Source organism: Cetorhinus maximus, chromosome 38 (genome assembly GCF_964194155.1).
Source record: "Cetorhinus maximus chromosome 38, sCetMax3.hap1.1, whole genome shotgun sequence".
NCBI lineage: Eukaryota > Metazoa > Chordata > Chondrichthyes > Lamniformes > Cetorhinidae > Cetorhinus > Cetorhinus maximus.
This window is the reverse complement of record NC_135916.1, coordinates 1168827-1194434: the sequence shown is the minus strand read 5'-3', so window position 1 is coordinate 1194434 and position 25608 is coordinate 1168827. Positions and strand designations below refer to the sequence as shown.

The 25608-nt window shown below is 43.4% G+C and overlaps 3 protein-coding genes across 3 annotated transcripts; 1 reads left to right on the top strand and 2 right to left on the bottom strand.

Moving 5' to 3' along the window:
- Window positions 1-4384: 4384 nt before the first annotated feature.
- Window positions 4385-4844, top strand: LOC144672372 (histone H2AX-like). The gene has a single exon (XM_078534218.1). It carries the CDS (start codon window positions 4385-4387, stop codon window positions 4775-4777), a length of 393 nt encoding a protein of 130 aa, XP_078390344.1. The 3' UTR covers window positions 4778-4844.
- Window positions 4845-5268: 424 nt separating this feature from the next.
- On the bottom strand, window positions 5269-5698 carry LOC144672363 (histone H3). The gene has a single exon (XM_078534209.1). The coding sequence runs from the start codon at window positions 5696-5698 to the stop codon at window positions 5288-5290; it is 411 nt and encodes a 136-aa protein (XP_078390335.1). The 3' UTR covers window positions 5269-5287.
- Window positions 5699-7032: 1334 nt separating this feature from the next.
- Window positions 7033-7344, bottom strand: LOC144672483 (histone H4). Its single transcript, XM_078534327.1, has one exon. It carries the CDS (start codon window positions 7342-7344, stop codon window positions 7033-7035), a length of 312 nt encoding a protein of 103 aa, XP_078390453.1.
- Window positions 7345-25608: the final 18264 nt, after the last annotated feature.

The window sequence follows — 25608 nt, the reverse complement described above, 5'->3', positions numbered from 1 at the left end:
ATCTCAGAAAACAATAGATACAGAATAAAATACTTAAATGCATCCCAGTGATTGTCAATGCAATCAGAGGAGTGGTCCAGCAAAGAAGGATATCACTGTTCAAATAAAAATGGCAAAATACTATTTTCATCCATGTGTTCCAAAAGTGAAACTCACCTTCATATTTCTACATGGAAAAATTACTGAAATAATAGTACAGGCCTCCAAATTAATAAATCAATCTGCAGTCGAAATATCAGGAATGAATAATGGTTGAAAGGTACAACATGAAAAGAGACAAACAAATCTTAGCTCACAAGCTGTGCTATGGGTATTCCTGCTGCATGATGATGTTAGTGACAAAGGTAGATAATAGTGACAACTTCAAAAGTCACAAAATGAACAAGGTTAAAAAGTGAGCTAGCTGCAACACTAGCTAGGTACAGGACCATTCACTGAGAGCAGAGAAACTTCCAGGTCATTATGTCCACAGTCACAACCAATTAATTGTTCATTCCCACACTGTTTCAAAGGGAAGTGACAACTTTTCAATGCAAGATACAAACTGAGCAGGAGAGTCTGATTTTATTGTTGTTGTTTGTTTTTATTTCCAGTAACCTAGATGAGAGGAGCATACATCAATCAAAATGTTCACAGAAAACACACCAAATATCAGATTTAATTATATTGTGTTGCGTTGGTCAGAAATTAATTAATTATTCTGAGCCTCATTAGACAAGAAATAACTGATTGGAAGGGACAGAATAAATTGCAGCACCGTCCCTTAGAATTTAGACATATCTATATATTTCACACCAAAAATGGCAGCATCAGTAAAGATTCAACAGCAATCCCTTTATACAAAATGAACAAATTACATATGAGGCTGTGTATCTGATTAAATATTCACAATTGTTTTCACAGAGCTAAAAATCAAATGTGATTCCACAAATCCCAGGCAACTATTGAATATAACCTGTGACTACAAAACACATGAAGCCAATGTTATAGGTTAAACCAAAGGTTAACAAATACTGCTATGTTGAGGGATTCATAAAAATATATTCCAACACGTTTCATTAAAAGTCCAGATATAGTCTTATCTCACACTTACCTGCAACAGTGGAGAAAAACAGATACAGATTGAATAATATACCTACTTAAAAACAAAAAGCTAAAAGCTACTGCGGATGCTGGAAATCCAAAACAAAAACAGAATTACCTGGAAAAACTCAGCAGGTCTGGCAGCATCGGTGGAGAAGAAATCAGTTAACGTTTCGAGTCATAACGACCCTTCGGCAGAACTGAAGCATAGTTAGGAGAAAGGTGAAATATAAGCTGGTTTAAGGTGGGGGGGCGGGGGGAGAGAGAAGTTGTATATACTTAGATGGGCAGAATTCTCAGGTGCAAAATTACTCACACATTCAAACACAGATCAAATACAGCTATAAGAACAAAAATAAATTCAAAGCATACCAGAGAACGGCAACTACATAATTATCCCCACATACACTGTGCCTGGGGAGCAAAAATCCATGATGCAGATGTTAATCACCCAAATTTCCAAGTCTGAAAGCTTTATAATAAATCCCACACTCACTACACTACCTGAATCTGAATGAGGCAGAAAAGATCTCATTCAAATAGAATAGCTGAAACCATAAAAATACAGAAATAACCCCACAATCACATCGTCTATTGGAAACTGTCATGTTCAATTTAATCCCCAAATCATGCACTGTAAAGGACAATGAGAGATATGCAGAGAGTGGAACATACCCATACAAACCAGATGCACAGTTCAGTGGAATGAATCACACACTCATTGTCAGCTCGTTGCTCTTAAAGACTGAATTATTACACACTCACATTCAGTTTGAGAGACTGACAATTATAGAACCATGGCCAAACTCACAGATTATACAAGACGCTGAGAAGCAATGAATTATCCCCATCTGATGCAAAGTACCAGTGAATGAAATACAGGGATAAAACCACAAACATACACTAAAAACATAACAATGAGGAAAATCCGAATGTTACAGGGCCAAATCTACAGTCAGGCAATATGTCACCAATCGACACACAAGGAAAACATACTTGTAGCAGTTGACTATATGAATATCAATTGGAACTTCACATTTGGTTCCAGATTTTGAGTGATTCGAACGAAATCTCACTTTTGGAGATAGCACATTAAAATATTAAAAATAGAGTTAGTTCCACTCTTGCAAACATCACGGATACATGGAGGGAATTATATATACGTTCACATACAAGATACTGGAGGTTACAAAATGAATGCAACTCAATCACATGTTCACCACCCTATGAGTCAACAACTTTGTCCTCAACACAGCCCGAAATGGACTACAACGTATCCTGAGATTGAACACATGTGCTAGGCCTTTCAGCCAGAGGAAACATCATCCCTGCACCCAGCCTGACCAGCGCTGTCACTATTTCATGTATTTCAAATACTTGCCCTCTCATTCTACAATCACTGAGTGTATACAGTCCGAATCGGCCCATTCTCCCCTCATGTGACAATCCTGCCAGCCCATGAATCAGCCTGGTGATCATGTGCTGCACGCAGGTCTCTTCGTAAATCAACATTTCCCAACCTATCACTATTTAAATAATACTCTGCCATTCTGTTTTTCGTACCAAAGTGGATGAATTCATATCTAGCCACTTTATACTCCATCTGCCATGTTTTTTTCCCACTCACTCAAGTTATCTAAATCTCCTTGGGCAATTTTAACTTCCTCCTCATCTCTCACATTCCCTCCTAGATTTGTGTCATCAGCAACCTTGGAAATATTATCTTTGCTTCCTTCATCACAATCATTCTTGTCTATTCTGAATACTGGGACCCAAACACTGATCCCTGTGGCACACCACTTGTCAACTTCTGCCATTCTCAAAAAGACTGATTTATTCCTGCTCTCTTTATCCTGTTTACTAATCCTTTCTCAGTACATGCCAATCCAAACCCCCATCCCATGCACTTCAATTTGGTACACAAACCAGTTAAGTGGGCATTTAACAAAAGCTTTCTGAAAATCTAAATAGACCACATCATCTGGTTTTCCCTTATCTACTTTGCAATTTAATTCCCAAAAAAGCTACAATAGGTTTGTCAAACATGATTTCCCTTTCATAAACGCATGCTATCTTTCTCCAATCCATTTGACATTTTCAAAGTCTCTTATTATCACAGAGTGGACTCTCGTATTAAGTCTACCACTGATGGTGGCTAATCAGTCTGTAATTCCCTGTTTTTTACGCTGCTTTATTTTTTTAGAAAATTATACATTTCAGATTAAAGTTCCCATTTATTTATCATGAACAGACAGATATTCCATGCACCCATAGCAGGGTTTAACAGATAATGTCGGGATTAAAATGAGAATAGAAGCATAATCTTATGGTGGCAGCAATATATGTCGAATGAAATATAAAATTTTCTCCAGGGATTGACATGCACCAGATAAAATCCAAACTGACTTAAAACTGAATGTTACAGAGACAAAAACAAAAACATATATCGTTGATGTCAATTTCGGAAGAAAAGCTTCAGGGAGCGAAAACTACATTTAAGTAACAAATAATGATGATTAGGCTTAATCCCAGAATCACATAGCCTGCAGAGGATTTTCATTTTTATTGCTGGATTGGAATACAATGTATGTTTGCTGCTTCAGGGTAGACCCTGCCTTGTTGTATAAATGTAATCAAGCAGAGTCTATCTTTGAACCCTCAAAGATGCTATCCCTCCCCAGCATTATAAAAGTTGATTTGATCAATTCATTCCGTATCAGCCCTGGCGGTGTGGGAAGCCTCTGTTTCAATACTGGCAAATTTACGCCAAAAAATGTGCACTCCGCTCTTGACACTCACGAACATGAAAAAAACATAAGTTTGGATTCTGGTAAATTGGATCCTTTATTGTCCTCTTGTCCACAGGTAAAACCAGAAACTGATAGTTACGGGTAAACTGTAGACGAGGAAACGAGAGCGAGAAACCTTCTAACATTCTGTAAGAGAACTGCTTTAATGTTAAGCATTAGAACGATTTGTATAGGAATTGTCCTTTGTTTAGCTAAGACGATTTCTGTGCGATATTTCCTTCGATTAATTTTTTGTCTGTCTTTTCCAGTTTGAAATATATAATCGTTTGTTTAACTGATGATTTGGCGCCCTTAACTTCCGACTTCATACGTTGCTTGCCCGCATTGGTGAGTCAGGCAGAAATCTAATTGGTAACATGAAGAATATTATGAGCTATAATATAATTGCCCAATCAGCTCTGAGCGCACCACCATTCCTCCTGAGGGTATAAGAGAACTGAAAGAAGGCGGATATCAGCATTCTCTGTGAAAGTGCTTGTGAGATTGTTACCATGTCTGGAAGAGGAAAGACCGGTGGGAAAGTTCGGTCCAAGGCCAGGTCTCGCTCCTCCCGGGCCGGACTGCAGTTCCCGGTGGGCCGCGTTCACAGGCTGCTGAGGAAGGGGAACTACGCTGAGCGTGTGGGTGCCGGAGCCCCGGTCTATCTGGCCGCCGTGCTGGAGTATCTGACGGCTGAAATCCTCGAGCTGGCCGGCAACGCGGCCCGGGACAACAAGAAGACCCGCATCATCCCCAGGCACCTGCAGCTGGCCGTCCGCAACGACGAGGAGCTCAACAAGCTGCTGGGAGGGGTGACCATCGCTCAGGGCGGGGTGCTGCCTAATATCCAGGCCGTGCTGCTGCCCAAGAAAAGCGGCGCCTCTGCAGCCACCAAGACCAAGTGAAGCGACCATTCTTTAAACTGAGAACCCAAAGGCTCTTTTCAGAGCCACTCACTTAATCAGTGAAAGGGGCGACCTGTTGTCTATCCGCATGTGCGATAACATCCCTATCGATTCGGAATGACATTATATTTCTAATGCGATCTGTGAAAGCGCTGCTTACAACGAGACGCTGGTGCTGTTGCCTTTTCCAGACATGAGGAGTCTGTGCTGCATCTATATATGACCAATTGACAATGTTCAGGGAAACGTTCTTGAATAATTAAATCATCCCATTTCCAATTAAATGATGTAAAATTACAAACAAATATAAACGGAATCACCTCATAACCCCAAATGCATCAGAGGGAGGGAAACGGGTAAACAGAAGGAAAGAAAATAAATTGTAGGTTTGAGGGTTTTAGGTGCTGGAGTTTTTAACAAGGGATCGCAGCTCTTTCTCTGACCGACTTGTTGGCTCTTAAAAGAGCCTTTGTGGTTCTCGGTGTAAGTCTAGAGTCGGGTAGGGTGAGTCTAGGCGCGCTCCCCGCGGATACGGCGGGCCAGCTGGATGTCTTTGGGCATGATGGTGACTCGCTTGGCGTGGATGGCGCACAGGTTGGTGTCCTCAAAGAGCCCCACCAGGTAAGCCTCGCTGGCCTCCTGCAGGGCCATGACGGCCGAGCTCTGGAAGCGCAGGTCGGTCTTGAAGTCTTGAGCGATCTCTCGCACCAGGCGCTGGAAGGGCAGTTTGCGGATCAGCAGCTCGGTGGATTTCTGGTAGCGGCGGATCTCCCGCAGAGCCACAGTGCCGGGCCTGTAGCGGTGGGGCTTCTTGACGCCTCCCGTGGCTGGAGCGCTCTTGCGGGCAGCTTTGGTAGCCAGCTGCTTGCGGGGAGCTTTCCCTCCGGTCGACTTGCGCGCTGTCTGCTTGGTCCTGGCCATGATAACAAACGCTGTGGAACACAGACTCTGAGAATGATCAAGCCGCTCTGTGTCTGTCTATTTAAGACATGTCCGTCACCTCCCTCCTGTCCTGATTGGATGCAGCGCAATCCCGCCGAGAAATTTGAAAAGAGCAGCGGGCTGCATGGATTTCTGGGCCCTGATTGGTGGAGCAGAAACTGACAGTTCATCAATTTCAAAATGTCCGCCAATTTCAGAGGAACGAGTAACTGACATTAAAATAAACCTAGTTTGAAGACAGATAAAATCAATCTGAATGGACAAATATCACAAGGTCTGAATGTTTGCGAGCCCCATTTCGGTCCCCGCTCCGACTTCCTGCTTTCGAACACGGACTAAATTCTCATTCATTCCCTGATCGGCTTACAGCAGGCTGGAATCAAACTCCTATTGATGGGCGAAATTTTGGGTCTCACATTTAAAACTGATCAACATTATCGGTTTATTCAGGTCAAAGCCCTATAGATGTTATAGAGAGAATGGCTTGGCTCTTGTTTCTAGTGTTTTAAGGCTGGGGGAGGCGATGTGGGTGGGCGGATTGCGCACCCATTCTGTAAATCAAGTTAATATCTAAGTTTACATATTTGAACTATCTTCCACAATGTGCGTAAATGCATCTTCGCAGTGCAAACCATGCACCAAAATCAGATCTTCCACATCACCCTTCAGTCCGTCCTGGGTTGCAGAATCGAGGTGATTAAGTGTAGTCAGATTTTTCAATCAGCCTCTCAATATTCGCCTTACATTCCCGTTTAAATTTGGGTTATTTCATTGATCGCCCTGATACAGGCCAGAATAAATCTGTTCAGTGCTCCCAGGAACCAGACAACATGCTGCATCGATACAGGCTAATCCATTTAAAGCTCGTATTCTGGTACCTCCCAGACCCTGTCATGTCTCAACGACCCAGGAACAGATGGCGAAGAAAGAAGACAGGGTGATAATGGGGCGAAGAAGCGAGAATGATGTGTCTCAAAATAGTTACTCCTGATTAAAGTGTAATAAATGATGGCCTTTATCTTGTGAACTCGGTGTTAGTTTGGGAGCTGTCGTGTTCCTCAGTCAAGCTTTGAATCGAGATTCGGCAAGTATAAAGGAAGCGAATTCCTGAAAAACGAAATAAATTAAACAATGAATTTTGTGTGACTCACGATTATATTGTTAATGGAGAATGCGCAGATGGAAACGCTGTGTTTATATAAAACTACATATCGCTTTTCCTCTCCTGCTCTGAGGTCACTGCTCTCAATGTGAGGTTGTGGGCGGCTCTTAGAAGAGCCTTTGGGTTTTGTTAGAGAGTCGGGTCGATTTGTTCAGCCGCCGAATCCATAGAGAGTGCGGCCCTGGCGTTTCAGAGCGTACACCACATCCATGGCGGTGACCGTCTTCCGCTTGGCGTGCTCGGTGTAGGTGACAGCATCCCTGATCACATTCTCCAGGAAAACCTTCAGCACCCCGCGGGTCTCCTCGTAGATCAGGCCCGAAATGCGCTTGACACCGCCACGGCGAGCCAGGCGGCGGATGGCTGGTTTGGTGATGCCCTGGATGTTATCGCGAAGCACTTTGCGGTGCCGCTTTGCTCCGCCTTTCCCCAGTCCTTTGCCTCCTTTCCCTCTGCCAGACATGATGCTTCTTCAGTCAAATCGCTGCTGAATGAGTGGGGAGCGGCTTCACGTTCCGCTTTTATACAGCCCGCCCCGACCTGACTGAGGAAGGGAGAGAGAGAGAGAAACAGAGTGTGTGTGTGTGTGTTTGTGTGTGCGTGAGAGACGGGGCGGGAGACACTGAGTACCAGTCAGAACAAGGTCTTTGGTAAATCAGCTCCTCCTCCTGCCTGCCATAAACGCATTTATTTATCCAATAATGTATATAGATTTTTCTTTCCCCACATATTTCCAATATTCTTAAATGTATTTATATCCATTGTTTTATCTCTACCTTTTAGCCTGTTTCGATTCGTTCACTCCACCCCCACCCCCACTAGGGCTATCTGCACCTTGCTTGTCCTGCTTTCTACACTTAATTAGCACATACCTTTAGATAATATCACCACCCTCAACACCTCTTTGTCCTGTTGTCTGGGACATCATTTGGTTATCTCCACCTATCACTGGCCCTCAACCTAACTCTTCTTGTCCCACCCCCCTCCCTTAAACCAGCTTATATTTCACCCCTTTTCTACTTTTACTTAGTTCTGTTGAAGGGTCATGAGGACTCGAAACGTAAACTGTGTTCCTCTCCGCCCATGCTGTCAGACCTGCTGAGTTTTTCCAGGTATTTTTGTTTTTGTTTTTGCTTCTATTTCAATCCTTGTAATATTCTATACACACAAATCTCTAGACTCAAGCCTCACCCTTCCTTCCACACCCCCAAATGGGATTGGGAAATTCGCTTGACACCTCATCCAACAGAATTAGAGAAAATATAAAGGTATGGTTATTAGTTGTGAGACGGGGTTTTACTCCATTATCACTCCATTGCAGACCCTGAAAATGTGAATAAAGGAACGAAGATAAACATTGAATGCACTCAGACACATCTCGTTTAGGGAGCTGTAAGGATATCCCTGTGTCTTATTGCACAGTGCGGGAGGGGACGGGTGGAGAGTGTGTCAGTGAGTGAGCGGGAAAATAGGATTTAGATGGGAGGATAAGGAAACATTTCCATCTGAAATCAGCTCCCAGCCCCGAGACAGGGATCAAATGATCAGGGGATCAGCTCTTTCATGTGAAATGTGGGTGGCTCTGAAAAGAGCCTTTGGGTTTAGAGGTTTACAATTTGCTCGGGATCTTTCCCTTCTTTTCTGTCTTTGCTTATCTCGTTTTGGGCTTGGCCCTCGCTATCGCCACTTTTTTGACGCCCGTCACCTTCTTGGCCGGAGACTTTTTCTTGGGGGCTGCTTTCTTCACCGGCTATTTGGGAGTTGCCGCCTTCTTGGCTGTTTTCTTGGCCGCTGCTTTCTTCGCTGGGGATTTCTTGGCCGCTGCTTTCTTGACTGGAGTCCTCTTGGCCGTTGCTTTCTTGACTGGAGTCTTCTTGGCCGTTGCTTTCTTGACTGGAGTCTTCTTGGCCGCTGCTTTCTTTGCTGTCACCTTCTTGGCTGCCGCTTTCTTCACTGGAGATTTCTTGCCAGCTGCTGCCTTCGCCTTCTTTCCCACTTTCCCCGGGGTTGGGTTCTTAGGGACTTTGAAGGAGCCCGAGGCGCCCGTGCCCTTGACCTGAACCAGGAAGCCATACTTCACATTCCTCTTGATGCTTTGCTTGATCTGGGAGCCCAGTTTCTCCACATCCAGCCCTTTGCCGCGCAGCGCCTTCTTGATCGCGGGCAGCGACATCCCCTTGCGATCGCTGCAATCCGCCACAACCTTGAGGATCTGCTCGCCCAGCTTGGGACCGGCTGCACTGCTCCGGGGAGCCGCCTTCTTCTTCATCTTGGGAGTCTTGACCTGGGCGGCGGGAGCGGCTGGAGGAGCCGTTTCGGCGGCTGCAGTATCGGTCATGTTCCGGGACTCTGCACAAAAGTGTCTCTGTCGATCTGAACGGGCTCAGAAATGAAGCCGCTGGTGGCGGCACTGAGCAACTTAAAGGCAGCGAGCGGACGGGGCGGAGACAGGCTGCTGTCAGCTCCAGGCTGCTGCTGACTCTCTGTGTTTTTCTCTCCTCACAAACTCCCCAATTCCATGGAAATTCCGGCTCTCCAGTGTCCCAGACTGAATCCTTCTTTTCTCTGACATTGTAATGTTCGCTGTTGAAAAGATTTGACGCGAACTGAAGACTCGAGTTTCGATTAAAACCGGATTTACTGCGGATCCTTCACCCGATCTCTGACATGTCCTCTACTTATCGACTGAAATCTAGATAACAACAAAGAAATTGTCTTTAAATCTCACTTTGGCGTCAAGCTGGGGAAAAGAGGGAACTTTTGAATATAAAATATTTTTAGTTTAGGCAAGCAGAACTCGGAAATCTCATGATCAGAACGGACACACAAACACAGTTTCATTCCTCTGACTCTCCCGCCCAGTTCCAACACTCTCTTAGACAATGTTCAGATGTACATGTTTACAGGCAACAACGGTCAATAATGTGAATCTCTCAGGCGTGAATTCCTCCTCTTTTTCGTACTTTGCGCCCTTTTCTATGAAGAATATTGTCGATTGTAAACTCAGCGAACGTTTAGCTCTCTGAGGCATGGGAGCCGTAGATGGTCTCATTCGCAAATTGGTGTTTAACGGCGAGGTTGAGTGTGTTGGGCTACAGGAAGATATAGACGGGATGGTCAAGTGGCAGATAAGTGGCAGATGGAGTTTTACCCTGAAAACTGTGAGGTGATACACTATGGAAGTAGTAATTTGACAAGGAAGTATTCAATGAACGGCATGACACTAGGAAGATCTGAGGAACAAAGGGACCTTGGCGTGTGTATCCCTAGATCTCTGAAGGCGGAGGGGCATGTTAGTGGGGTGGGGGAAAGGCACATGAGACACTTGCCTTAATCAATCGAGGCATAGATTACAAAAGTAGGGAGGTCATGTTGGAGTTGTATAGAGCCTTGGTGAGGCTACAGCTGGAGTACAATCTGGTGGCCACATTATATGAAGGATGTGATTGCACTGGAGGTGGTGCAGAGCAGATTCACCAGGATGTGGCCTGGTATGAAACATTTAGGTTATGAAAAGAGGTTGGATTCTCTTGTGTTGTTTACGTTGGAGCAGAGAGGGCTGAGGGGCGACCTGATCGAGGTGTACAAGATTCTGAGGGACATAGACAGTATGGATAGGGAGCAGGTGTTCCCCTTAGTTGAAGGGTCAGTCACAAGGGGGTATATGTTCAAGGTGAGGGGCAGGTGGTTCATGGCGACTGTGAGGAATAACTTTTTTAACCCAGAGGGTGGTGACAGTCTGGAATGCACTGCCTGGGAGGGTGGTCATGGCGGGTTGCCTCACATCCTTTTAAAAGTGCCTGGATGAGCACTTGGCAAGTCATAACATTCAGGCCTATGGGCTATGTGCTGGTAAATGTGATTAAGTCGGTAGGTCAGGTGTTTCTCACGTGTCAGTGCAGACTCGATGGGCCGAAGGGCCTCTTCTGCACTTTGTGTGATTCTGTGATATGTGATTTCACGCTATTATCTGAAAAGCTCACATCAAGATTTTTATTTCTGGTGACAATACAAATTAACTGCTTTCGGTCCCTCCAGACTTCCCTGTTTACGTTGCTCCTACTGAACTGACAGGTCACAATTTCACAGTTTGCAATGTACCCCTACCTCAACAACCAGAGTGGGCCAGTTATATATGAACACAAAGACGTGCATAGTCACGTTCCTGAAAATGAAAGGTGTTTTCAGAGTTTGTTTTGATTTTTGTTTGGAGATGATCCGATGAAATAAAAGTAAAATAGTGCGGGTGTTGGAAATCTGAAACAAAAACAAAAGTAGCTGGAAAAACTCAGCAGGTCTGAGAGCCTCTGTGGAGAGGAAGACAGAGTTAACTTTTCGAGTCAGTCTGACTCTTCTTCACCTGAAATCAATTTAGTAATCAGATCAAATGTCAGGCCTGAATTTCCGAGAGGAGAAGGAACAGTGACATTCTGACTCATAACACGGGGCGAGTGTTCACATTGCCAGTGTATATTGACCTATCATTAACATTAGTAACAGAAGTCGCGAGATAGGGGGGGGAGGGAGCAAGAGTGAAGGAGATAAAAGGAGCAAGGGAGGGAGAAACAGAGAAATCGCTCTCTCTATTGCTACCACGTGTCAATATAGCAATGAGTGGCCCTCGCATCTATCATCGGATAGAGGCATACATTTTATAATTATTTCAAAAGATTATAAAAATATGATAATTAATAATTTTGTCCCAAACATCTTTTAGAACCAGAGAGGGATATAATTATATTGAAATTATTCAGTGAATTTTCCTGACTAGATTCCTGAAATGATGCTGTGGGCTAATGAGGGAATCATAAACAAGTTGAATTTTTAATCATTGGAACTTAGAAGATTGAGAGGTTTCCTTTTTGAAACACCGAAGATTCTGAACCTGATAGGGAAAACTAATTTAAAACTGACAGACCCACAGAGGTGAGAGATGACGTGATTCAGCTCCAGCTATTACTGGGCCAAAGGCAGACACATTTCTATCACACAAACAGAAGTAATGCCAGTGGGTGAGGTGAATAGTATCCGAAATGTAATGATCCATAACCTCTGGAGCTCTCTTTAAACTTTGGACACAAAATGTTCGAATTGACACTCAGTGACTGAGAGGTTCAAACTGATTATATTAAACAGTGACTTTTAAGACCAGACATTAACTTCTGCCTGGTCACAGCAAACACATAGATTCACTGATAAAAACAAAAAGCTGAAAGCTACTGCGGATGCTGGAAATCCAAAACAAAAACAGAATTACCTGGAAAAACTCAGCAAGTCTGGCAGCATCGGCGGAGAAGAAATCAGTTAACGTTTTGAGCCTTCATGGCCCTTCGGCAGAACTGCAGCATAGTTTCAACAAGGGAGAAATATAAATTGGTTTAAGGTGGGTGGGGTGGGGGGGGGGGGAAAGAGACACATTGAGGGTGTGGTGTGAGCAGATAATCAAAAGTCGTCACAGACAAAAGGATCAAAGAGGTGTTGAAGGTGGTGGTCTTTGTCTGAGAAAAGTGCTAATTAAGAATGGAAAACAGGATATTCAAAGTACAGCTCTAGTGGGGGTGGGGTGGAAAGACTAACAAGGTTTTAGTTTTAGATTTAAAAATAATGGAAATAGGTGGGGAAAGAAGAATCTATATAAATTATTGAAAAAAAAGCGGGTGGGGGGGTGGGGGAAAGAAACGGGGTGGGGATGGGGGGAGGGGGAGTTTAAGATCTAAAGTTGTTGAATTCAATATTCAGCCCAGTGGGCTGTAAAGTGCCTAGTCGGAAGATGAGGTGCTGTTCCTCCAGTTTGCGTTGGGCTTCACTGGAACAATGCAGCAAGCCAAGGACAGACATGTTGGCAAGAGAACAGGGTGGAGTGTTGAAATGGCAAGCGACAGGGAGGTTTGGGTCTTTCTTGCGGACAGACCGCAGTTGTTCCGCAAAACGGTCGCCCAGTGTGCGTTTGGTCTCTCCAATGTAGAGGAGACCGCATTGGGAGCAACGAATGCAGTAGACTAAGTTAGGGGAAATGCAAGTGAAATGCTGCTTCACTTGAAAGGAGTGTTTGGGCCCTTGGACAGTGAGGAGAGAGGAAGTGAAGGGACAGGTGTTGCATCTTCTGCGTGGTCATGGGGAGGTGCCATAAGTGGGGGTTGAGGAATAGGGGGTGATGGAGGAGTGGACCAGGGTGTCCCGGAGGGAACGATCCCTACGGAATGCCGTCAAGGGGGGTGAAGGGAAGATGTGTTTGGTGGTGGCATCATGATGGAGTTGGCGGAAATGGCGGAGGATGATCCTTTGAATGCGGAGGCTGGTGGGGTGATAAGTGAGGACAAGGGGGACCCTATCATGTTTCTGGGAAGGAGGAGAAGGCGTGAGGGAGGATGCGCGGGATATGGGCCGGACACGGTTGAGGGCCCTGTCAACGACCGTGGATGGAAAACCTCGGTTAAGGAAGAAGGAGGACATGTCAGAGGAGCTGTTTTTGAAAGTGGCGTCATCAGAACAGATGCGACGGAGGCGACGGAACTGAGAGAATGGGATGGAGTCTTTACAGGAAGCGGGGTGTGAGGAGCTGTAGTCGAGGTAGCTGTGGGAGTCGGTAGGCTTGTAATGGATATTGGTGGACAGTCTATCATCAGAAATTGAGACAGAGAGGTCAAGGAAGGGAAGAGAAATGTCAGAGATGGACCATGTGAAGATGATGGAGGGGTGGAGATTGGAAGCAAAATTACTAAATTTTTCCAGGTCCCGACGAGAGCATGAAGCAGCACCGAAGTAATCATCGATGTACCGGAGAAAGAGTTGTGGGAGGGGGCCGGAGTAGGACTGGAACAAGGAATGTTCCACATTCCCCATAAAGAGACAGGCATAGCTGGGGCCCATGCGGGTACCCATAGCCACACCTTTTATTTGGAGGAAGTGAGAGGAGTTAAAGGAGAAATTGTTCAGTGTGAGAACAAGTTCAGCCAGACGGAGGAGAGTAGTGGTGGATGGGGATTGTTGGGGCCTCTGTTCAAGGAAGTAGCTGAGGGCCCTCAGACCATCCTGGTGGGGGATGGAGGTGTAGAGGGATTGGACATCCATGGTGAAGAGGAAGCGGTTGGGGCCAGGGAACTGGAAATTGTTGATGTGACGTAAGGTGTCAGAGGAATCACGGATGTAGGTGGGAAGGGACTGGACAAGGGGAGAGAGAAGGGAGTCAAGATAACGAGAAATGAGTTCCGTGGGGCAGGAACAGGCTGACACGATCGGTCTGCCAGGACAGTTCTGTTTGTGGATATTGGGTAGGAGGTAGAAGCAGGCCATCCGAGGTTGGGCGACTATCAAGTTGGAAGCTGTGGGAGGAAGATCTCCAGAGGAGATGAGGTCAGTGACAGTCCTGGAAACAATGGCTTGATGTTCTGTGGTGGGGTCATGGTCCAGGGAGAGGTAGGAGGAAACGTCTGCGAGTTGACGCTCAGCCTCCGCGAGGTAGAGGTCCATGCGCCAGACAACAACAGTACCACATTTGTCAGCGGGTTTGATGACAATGTTGGGGTTGGACCTGAGAGAACGGAGTGCAGTGAGTTCAGAGAGAGACAGATTAGAATGGGTGAGAGGAGCAGAGAAATTGAGACGGCTCGAAACGTTAACTGATTTCTTCTCCGCCGATGCTGCCAGACTTGCTGAGTTTTTCCAGGTAATTCTGTTTTTTTTTGACATAGATTCACTGGGCGGATTGGTTTCCTAAACCGGTGAATGAACAGCTAAGATGCTGCAGGGAGCGATATCAGTTTGAGCTTCATTCAGGAATCGTCCACCTGCCTGAAACTCTGCCCGTTCCACACAGACCCATTGTGATGCTCAAGCTGGAGAACATTGACTGAGGGGCGGAGCAAAAGACGTTTGTTCTGTGACGTCTGTTCCAGGGAAGCGCTTGCGCATTGCTGCCCTCCTTCTGTTTCCTCAGACATGGCTAGAAGAGCGCATGCGCCCCTCATTTCTCCCAAGAACTGACCTTTGAGGGCCTTTCACTCAGTGAGCGGGAGACCTTTGTTTCAAACAGATAGAAATGGAAATCTTAGGGCCCGGGTAAGCGAGTAAACAGCGTTCTGATTCCAGCAGGGCACCGGTTTGTCAGTGTGGACACAGAAATCATCATTGACTCGGGGTAAGTTCAGGGAGAACCGGGGGCTGTTTGTAAGAGGCGGAGCGAAGCGGAACGTGTTCCGGAACTTGGAGTGAGCGGGTGGTCGTGGAGAGGCCTTTATGGGGCTGTGTGTGGCCCTGCTGAGGGAGACAGAACCTGAGCAAGCTGCAATTGTAAACTATTGGGATTTTCTCCCCTCAAACCTGTAATGCATATTCCAAGTATAGCTGCTGATTCATGCAACTTGTCGGCATTTGGACAGTGAACAGTGGTAACAGGCAGAGAGTAAGGAGGAGAGTAACCATGTAGGGGTCACGCTTTGGAAGCACCAGCTATTAAGATATAAACATTTTAGCACCGGCTGAGAGCTGGATATTGATATCTGAACTGTCTTTGTATCCTCGGGGAGTGTCACCCTTGGAGCCATACAGATGTGGATTGTTTCTGAGTGTCACTCAATTGCTTGAAAACTACCAAAGCAGGTTGCTGACGTGGAATCAGACACTGTAGTATTTATTGTATCGTTATGTTTTGCATCTAGATATATTTTTTTTATTTATTGTCAGTTGAAAGATTATGTTGACCTATTGTCTTTCAATGTCCTCTGCTGATTTTGTGTTACAAGACTTATGTTTCTTCCTCCAGGCAAATCAATGAAGGGATCAGTTTCAAGCTGATGATATCCCAGGAAAAATAAACGTCTAGCCACCTCTTTCTAACTGACAGCAGGTACGATGTTACTCCGAGAGTGCAGAGATACAGACAGAACATCAGCTCCACCATCACCGAGAACAGAAATAGTCAGGCTCAAATTGATCTCAAACCCAGGTACAAATGCTCCATCCAATGGTCAGACACTCAGGGGAGGTGGAATAATTTTACTACAGTACACTCCTACTCAGTACTGCTGAATTGCAGGTCCACCAATTGCAGTCAACAATCACAGCCATTATCAGATTGAAGGGCAGCCCTTTCATGTCACAAGAGTAGAACATCGCCTGTAATTTAAATACCAGGTATTAAAGCTGATTGAAATTTACAGAATTCATCCTTCAGTGCACCCAGCATTCATAAAGCAACACCATAAATTCAACACCAAAGATCCCATATAATATCTTTTTTTAAATTCATTCACGGGATGTGGCTTTGCTGGCTGTGCCACCATTTAGTTGCCCTTGAGAAGGTGGTGGTGAGCTGCTTTCTTGAACCCCTGCTGTCCACGTGGTGTAGGTACACCCACAGTGCTGTTAGGGAGTCAATTCCAAATTTTTTCCCCAGCAACAGTGAAGGAACAGGATATATTTCCAAGTCAGGATGGTGGAGTGACTTGGAGTGGAAATTCTAGCTGGAGGTGTTCCCATCTACCCTCAGGGTCAACGGGGCTGTGTTTAGTCATTTTTGTTTCCGGTGCCTCACTCAATGTCGGGTGGTCCATCTGATTCCATTCCATTTTTGTGACATTTTAGCAGTTTATTACAACTGTGTGGCCAAGTGGGTCTAACACAACACCGCATGTCGGCCAGACCAGGTAAGGACAACAGGTTTCCTGCATTAGTGCACCAGATGGATTCTTACAAGAATCGACAATGGTCACCATTATTCTTTTAATTCCAGATTTTTATTGAATTCACAATCCGCCAAACCTCGGCAGGATTCGAAACCGTGTCCCCAGAGTATTACCCTAGGTCTTTGGATTAATAGCCCAATGACAACATCACCACACCATCGCCTCCCCTGATAATGATAAAGTACATATTCATTAAGACAGACACACATACACATCACGTGCCAGAGCAATATTCTCACTAATAGTTATATCAACAGATCTCTACAAACAAGAAAGCTTAAACCTTAACTGACAAAGCAGATATTGACAAGTACAGCAAATAACATTTCACCGCTCTCATAGGAGAGACTGACAGATACAGAAGAAACCTGAATTCCCATGACAGGGGCAGATGCTTACATTGTAAAACTACAGACACATACCAGCGATAGAGAGTTGCAGAATAAAATCCTTTTATCCACATCAGAATTTTCAAAATAAGAAGAAAATGGGTACCCAGAAAGCAGAAGTTGATAGCTACGCTAAAATCACACATGAACATGCATCAAAATCTGTAGGTTTGGGTTGAGGGGTTGGGAGGAGGGAACGAATGGTCTATGCTCACACACTAAATTGAAAGCTGCAATGTGAACATCACACTCAAGTAATACAGGCTGACATGTTCACGGCAAAACCGACAATGACCTACAAGGTGCATAGAGACCTGGAGGAAAGACAATACTCACCTACAAGAATATGATAAGCATAGGGCACATTCTCATGCCGGGGATTGAAAGCAAATAATTAAATTCTCATTCATTTAAAATAGCCTAAGAGTTTCAACATATTTATTTTTCCATGCTCATACTTCTGACCCTGACCCAAACAACAGGAAAATGAATCAAACTGACATATCACAGAATTACTGATACAGAATAAAATCAGCACATCTATATACCAGTAACTGAGAGTTAAGTAGTAAAATATGCATTACATGTCAGCAACAGTGAATGCAAAATGCATCCTCACATGTCAGTCACTGGCAGCTGCAGAGTAATAGCCACAAGTGCATTACAGAGAGTTAAATACCCAGAGTAAAGCTGTACTGCTCACAAAAAATATCTGCATTGAATAGTAATAGTATTGTAACACCTCAAGTGTGCAACATGATGTATGTTGATAACTCCAATACCATTGCGCTGTCTGACTGTCTGTAATGAGCATATTGAAATGATTGTAATATTCATTGAATGTATTGAAGCATCTCGTGATCCATGTCTAAAAGTTGAATCTGTTTTCACTTCTTGTGATGGCGATTTAGAAATTTTCTTTCAGATGTTTTATAAATAAAGTATATATATTTTTTAAAAACCCATAATTAATTCCAAACATGTATAAAAGAAATCAGTCACACAGCAGCAAATAACTTGGTGCATTTTAAAATCCCCATTCACAGACAGGTAAACAATAAGACTCATAGTAACATGTTAAAAAGTGACAGATACAGGGGGAACTGACATTCGCATAGCATTCTATGAAAAGTGCAGAAAAAAAAAATTTCTACCATTCTCGAAACATGCACATGTGCACACACGCACACCAAATTCTACGTTGAAACCCTGTCAGAATTGAAGTGAAACATAAGTGTCAGACATTGGCAGGTGCACAGTGATGCCATATTCACTTGTTGGAAATTAACACGTACAAGGGTAGGAAGAAACACCAACAATGCAGGAAATACTCAGCAAGGAAGCCAGCACCTGTTCAGAAAGGCTGAGAGTGAACATGACAGTTCAATGACCTTTTCTGATGTCAGAATTTTCAGGTGGAGGGTAATTCAGCTCCTGTCTCCACAGATGTTGTCTGGCCTGCTCAGTATTTCCAGCAATTGTGTTTCATTTTTCTTGAGATTTCAAGCATCCACCTGTAGATATTTTGTTTTTGCTTTTGCTACAGAGTATAAACATTCCTTCATGTCAAAATCTGACAATTGCAAAGGAAATCCCATATTCAGGCACCAAAATTAAACAGATTCTGATCAAAAAGGATCATTCAGCTCATTAGAAAGTGACAATAACAGAATGGAATATATCACTCCTATAACAGAGATATCAATCCCAAACAGAAACAAATCAGGACTGATTAAAATCCACAATCGTAGATCAGATACTGAAATTCACAGTAAATGCAGAGTATCATTAAAAATGCTAACTTTAACAAAAGTAAAAATGCTCACATCAGAGGCTAGAAACGAGCAGACAATTTGAATACCACACTCTCATATCTGAAAGGGTCAGGTACGGGTAACATGCACACTTCCATACCAGAAGCTGAATATTACAACTCAAAGCCAAGGCTATCCTAAGGGAAAAGCTAAAACTGGATATGTACAAAATGTACCTTTACCAGCATGCCAGATACTTGTGAGTGCCAGTCAATGTGCACATGTACATATTGAAAAATGACAGATAGAGAGAAAAGTCCATTTACACATAAGATAGACAAAAGGAGCATAAACAGGCACACCCACCCGCACACACAGACAGGCGCACACACACACACACACACACACCCACACACACACCGACACACACACACACACACACCCCCACACACACACACACACACACCCACACACACAGACAGGCGCACACACACAGACAGGCTTACACACAGTTCAATAATCACACAATTTCATAACATTACTAAGAGAATCTGAGTAAATCTTAGAATTTCTTTACAAGAGAAGAATGATTAAAGAATATTTGTGACACATCCAGAATAAAAAACTGAAACATTTATGGTATTTCCTAATTTTCATGCCAGAGATTGGGAATCAGTCTCAAATACATGTTTACATGTTAAAAACTGGAAAAGAAAGAGTGTAAATTCACATTAACTTACCAGACACGTAACAAAACTGTCAAATGCCAAGTAAGAGCAACACACATATTCACATTCACATGCCACAAAGAGGGAGAAAAAAAAGTCACTTGCAAGTAATGAAGTGCTACAAAGTAATGCTCATACACCAGATATTCACAGGGACAGTGTAACACTAGCACTCACTTACCAGTAACTGACAGGCACCATGTCAAAATCACATTTTGGCATCTTAGAAATTAATAAATACAACAGGAGAATAAAAACTAATCATACTCACATACCTGAAAATGCACACAATTATACAGAACTTACACTCATTTATAAAACAAAACTGGAAAATAGAGAATGAAACACATCTTATGCTAAAAAAAAAATGACATGGATGGATTTTCTAAACAGTCATTCACTCACAGCAAAAATTAACGTGCAGTGTAATTACAAACAAATCCTGAGAGTTACAGACCAACATCACACTTCCAATCCAGCGAAAATAATATATTTGATACAGGTTAAAATACCTAAATGGATCCCAGTGACTTTACATGCAATTCATAGAATTAATTGCAGCAAAGAAGGGGGATCCCAATTCCAATAAGATGACAAAATAATCTTTTCACCCATATGTTATGAAAGTGAAATTCAGCATCATTTTTAAAAATGGAAACATTACTCAAATAATAGTACAGGCCTGCAAATTAATAAATTAATATGCAGTGGAAACAATGGTACACATAAAATGGTTGAAATGATCAATTTAAAAAGAAGTGAACAAATCTCAGCTCACAAACAATGCTATGCATCGACAGATGAGGCTAGTAACTAAGGTGGATACATAATAGTGACAACTATAAAAGTTATAACATAAGCAAGATGAAAAGTGAGCTTGTTCCAACACAAGATACTTGCAGCATCGTTCACAGAGAACAGAGATGCTGCCAGGTCATTATGTCCACTGTCACGAGTAAATAATTATTCATTCCCACACTGTTTCAAAGGGAAGAGACAACTGTTCAATCCAAAAGACAAACTGCTCCGGAGAGTCTTAATATGGTTTATATTTCCATCTACCATGTAATCCAGCAGACCAATCAAAGGATTAAAAGAAAACACAACAAATATCATACTCTCTCTTTCATTCTCATCAGATATTACTTAACTCTTCTTAGCCAGAACAGAAAAAAGATAGCTCACTGTACGTTACTTAATAAATTGCAATGCAGTACCTCAGAATTTAGTCAGGGCTATATATTTCATAGCAGTCTAAAAAAATATTCACCAGGATGTTGCCTGGGATGAAACATTTAAGTTATGAAGAGAGGTTGAATAGTCTTGGGTTGTTTTCGTTGGAGCAGAGAAGGCTGAGGGGCGACCTGAGCGAGGTGTGCAAGATTATGAGAGGCATGTGCAGGGTGGATAGGGAGCAGCTGTTCCCCTTGGCTGAAGAGTCAGTCACAAGGGGGCGTAAGTTCAAGGTGAGCGGCAAGAGGTTTATGAAGGATGTGAGGAACAAATTTTTACCCAGAGGGTGGTGACGGTTTGGAATGCGCTGCCTGGGAGGGTGGTGGAGGTGTGTTGCCTCACATCCTTTAAAAAGTACTTGGATGAGCACTTGGCACATCATCACATTCAAGGCTAAGGGGCCAAGTGCTGATAAATGGGATTAGGTAGGTAGGTCAGGTGTTTCTCACGTGTTGTTGCAGTCTCGATGGGCTGAAGGACCTCTTCTGCACTGTGTGATTCTGTGATTCTATGAAAAGCTCTGCATGAATAAAGGTACAATGGTAATTCCTTGACTACAAACTGCATCAATTACATTTGAGGCTATATAGTTGATTGAAGGTGATGTAGCTATTCACAATTGTTTTCACAGAGCTACAGATTGAGTACCATTTTTGAACTCCTATGCAACTACAGAATATAACTTATGGCTATAACATTGGTAGAACCCATGTTATAGGTTAAACCAAAAATGGGCAGACATGTTCAATACAACATTCAAACACGACAGGGGAGACAGAATATTATCCCCAATTCAAACTCAATGAGTGTCACAGAATGGTAGGCCCATCAATCCTGGCCCAAAACTTTTTCAGATTGAAAGACAATCCATTCCTTTCACAAGAGTGGAGTCTTAGCATTAAATCTGTGCATTTCAATCAGCTGTATATGTGAAGCTAAGAATGTACCCAGACGCCACACAGAGGAACATATTAAATTCCACACCAAAGATCTCATACAATATATGAAATAAAGGTAAAATATAATTTTAATGAATACAGACCTTAATACACAACATGTGCCATATCAATATTCTCACTAAGAATCATAATGTAAGTTCTCTGAACACTTCTTGTTTACCCTTAGTACTTACTCTTGGAAAGCACCAAGGCTGAAAGATAAATAATGAACCCCACATTCACTTAGCCTACCTGAAACTGAAGGATACCAAAATAATCTCATTCATATAGAATCATAGAGGCCATAACATCATAGAAATAACTCCACAAACACATACCTTACCCGACGCTGTCATGTACAATTTAATCCCAAAATCATGCATTGTACTAGGCACTGAAAGACATGCAGAGAGTGGCACATTCCCATGCGATAGCAGATGCAGGGATAATTTGAATGAATCACACTCACTGTCAGCTAAATGAGTGAATACACACTCCATCAATTTAAGGGACTAATAAATATAGAGCAAGAAACTAACAATATATTTGGAAGCAATGCATTATTCAACCACATATAGAGTAGCAGGGAATTAAATGGAGAGCAGGAGCCACAGACATACACAAATCTTTTTAGAAAAGTCTTAAGGACGCAGAGCCAAAAACCCACAATGACATAAAATTGCCCAGATTGACTGACACACAAAAAAATATTGTTCTCAAACAGCTTGGCTGGATCCGTATCAACTTCATTCTCACATTTAGTTCCAGATATTGATAGATTCAGATGGAATCCCTCTCTCACGGATAGTACCAGAAAATATTGCAGATAGAATGAATGAACTCTTCCATACATAGCAGGTACAGAGTACTACACAGAGGGCAAAATGTATTCATCCACATACAATGCAACACACTGGTGGGTACAGGATTAATTCAACTCTATCACAGTATTCAAGTAACTGAAAACACTTAATAAAACACACAACTCATCAATTCTTAACAGATATGGTGAAAGAAAAAAACGAATTCAATGCCCACAAGGTCCAAAATTTACATTTAGAGTATTAATTCTGCAGCCATATACAGAACCACAACAGGCACATAACAAAGGTTAGCAAGATTCATACACAGCACCAGAGGCTGATACATACAGAATGAATATGACACTTATACACAGTCAACAACTGATAAGTCCTGATTAAAATCCATGTTCACATGCTACATTAAAAAGTTGAAAAGTGAGCATCATATTCAAAGAACGGACAATGATATACAAGGTGCAGAGAGTCCTAACAAAAGCCCATATTCACATGCCAGAATATGTTGAACAAAGAGAAAGAGGACTGGAAAAAAGGTCCGAGATTAAACCCGAATGGATTCCGGATTTTAAAAGCGAATTTGGGGCTTGTGACCAAATATGATATAGTGCAGTAAGGGAGACCAATCTTTTAAACTATAGAATTGACTGAGCTTTATGTTAAGGCAATATTCTGTATCAAATTAATTATTCGTTTTACACACGTTTAGGCGGGCTTTTCAATGTTCAATAAAACAAAGGCTCGGTTCCTGCAAAATTGGCGCTTTAATTTCTGCTTCATGTCAGAGACATGAAACTCCGCACTCAAAAGTCAGAAACTAACAGATACAGGTAAGCTGCAGGATGTCCAAAAGATGGAGAGAGTTGGGTGAATCGTGCATTGTTATAATTTAAAAAGGGAATTAGCTATTACGATTTCAGTGCGGTCTTTCCAAATTTGAAATATATAATGGGTTAGTAACTGACGATTTCGCGCCATTACTTTAGGAAGTCAACCACGTGACGTCTCCACGTTGGTGAATCAAGCAGAGATCTGATTGGTAATATAAAGGAACATTACCAGCTGTAATAAAATGGACCAATAAGCATTGATCGCACCGCCATTCCTCCCGAAGGTATAAGATAAGTCAATGCGTGGATCCTCCACATTGGTCACTCAAACAGAGATGTAACTGATAACGTGCAGAAGCCAATGGGATGTGTGTTTTCCTCAATTGTCACTACTTGGGAAAACGTTCCTGGAATAATAAAATAACCGCCTTTCAAATGTTCTCCAAAGCCCAACAAATGTAGCAAAGGAAAGGTATAGGGTGAAATACAATGAAAATTATATGCAGAAGAGGTGGCGTCTTTTAACAATAGATCGCAGCTCTTTCTCTGACCGACTTGGTGGCTCTTAAAAGAGCCTTTGTTGCACATGGTGCTGGGGGTCGGGTTTTTAGGCGCGCTCCCCGCGGATGCGGCGGGCCAGCTGGATGTCCTTGGGCATGATGGTGACTCGCTTGGCGTGGATGGCGCACAGGTTGGTGTCCTCAAAGAGCCCCACCAGGTAAGCCTCGCTGGCCTCCTGCAGGGCCATGACGGCCGAGCTCTGGAAGCGCAGGTCGGTCTTGAAGTCCTGAGCGATCTCTCGCACCAGGCGCTGGAAGGGCAGTTTGCGGATCAGCAGCTCGGTGGATTTCTGGTAGCGGCGGATCTCCCGCAGAGCCACAGTGCCGGGCCTGTAGCGATGGGGCTTCTTGACGCCGCCCGTGGCTGGAGCGCTCTTGCGGGCAGCTTTGGTAGCCAGCTGCTTGCGGGGAGCTTTCCCTCCGGTCGACTTGCGCGCTGTCTGCTTGGTCCTGGCCAGTTATCAACAGTCACAGATTGCAACTCTTTTGAGTACAAACACAGTTCTTGGTTTCTAGGAGTGGGACATGAACCCACAACCTTCTGATTCAAAGGCGAGGGTGCTATGGACTGAGCCACAGCTGACACCTTGGTCCTGGCCATGATAACAAACGCTGTGGAACACAGACTCTGAGAATGATCAAGCCGCTCTGTGTCTGTCTATTTAAGACATGTCCGTCACCTCCCTCCTGTCCTGATTGGATGCAGCGCAATCCCGCCCAGAAATTTGAAAAGAGCAGCGGGCTGCATGGATTTCTGGGCCCTGATTGGTGGAGCAGAAACTGACAGTTCATCAATTTCACAATGCCCGCCAATTTCAAAGGGACGAGTAACTGACATTAAAATAAACCTAGTTTGAAGGCAGATAAAATCAATCTGAATGGACAAATATCACAAGGTCTCAATGTTTGCGAGCCCCATTTCGGTCCCAGCTCCGACTTCCGGCTTTTGAACGTGGATTAAATTCTCATTCATTCCCTGATCGGTTTACAGCAGGCTGGAATAAAACTCCTATTGATGGGCGGAATTTTGGGTCTCACATATAAAACTGATCAACCTTATCGGTTTATTCATGTCAAAGCCCTATAGATGTTATAGAGAGAATGGCTTGGCTCTTGTTTCTAGTGTTTTATGGCTGGGGGAGGCGATGTGGGTGGGCGGATTGCGCACCCTTTCTGTAAATCAAGTTAATATCTAAGTTTACATATTTGAACTATCTTCCACAATGTGCGTAAATGCATCTTCGCAGTCCAAACCATGCACCAAATGCAGATCATCCACTTCACCCTTCCGTCCGTCCTGAGATGCAGAATCGAGGTGATTAAGTGTAGTCAGATTTTTCTATCAGCCTCTCAATATTCGCCTTACATTCCCGTTTAAATTCGGGTTATTTCATTGATCGCCCTGATACAGGCCAGAATAAAGTTGTTCAGTGCTCCCTGGAACCAGACAACATGCTGCATCGGTACAGGCTAATCCATTTAAAGCTGGTATACAGGTACCCCCCACACCCTGTCATGTCTCAACGACCCAGGAACAGATGGCGAAGAAAAAAGACAGGGTGATAATGGGGCGAAGAAGCGAGAATGATGTGTCTCAAAATAGTTACTCCTGATTAAAGTGTAATAAATGATGGCCTTTATCTTGTGAACTCGGTGTTAGTTTGGGAGCTGTCGTGTTCCTCAGTCAAGCTTTGAATCGAGTTTCGGCAGGAATCATGGAAACGAATTCCTGAAAACCGAACTAAATTAAATCATGAAACTTGTGTGACTCACGATCATATTGTTAATGGAAAA

What these genes read in the sequence shown, in the direction of transcription:
- LOC144672483 (XM_078534327.1), bottom strand. Translation starts at nt 7,344, where the DNA reads ATGTCTGGCAGAGGGAAAGGAGGCAAAGGACTGGGGAAAGGCGGAGCA.
- LOC144672372 (XM_078534218.1), top strand. Translation starts at nt 4,385, where the DNA reads ATGTCTGGAAGAGGAAAGACCGGTGGGAAAGTTCGGTCCAAGGCCAGG.
- LOC144672363 (XM_078534209.1), bottom strand. Translation starts at nt 5,698, where the DNA reads ATGGCCAGGACCAAGCAGACAGCGCGCAAGTCGACCGGAGGGAAAGCT.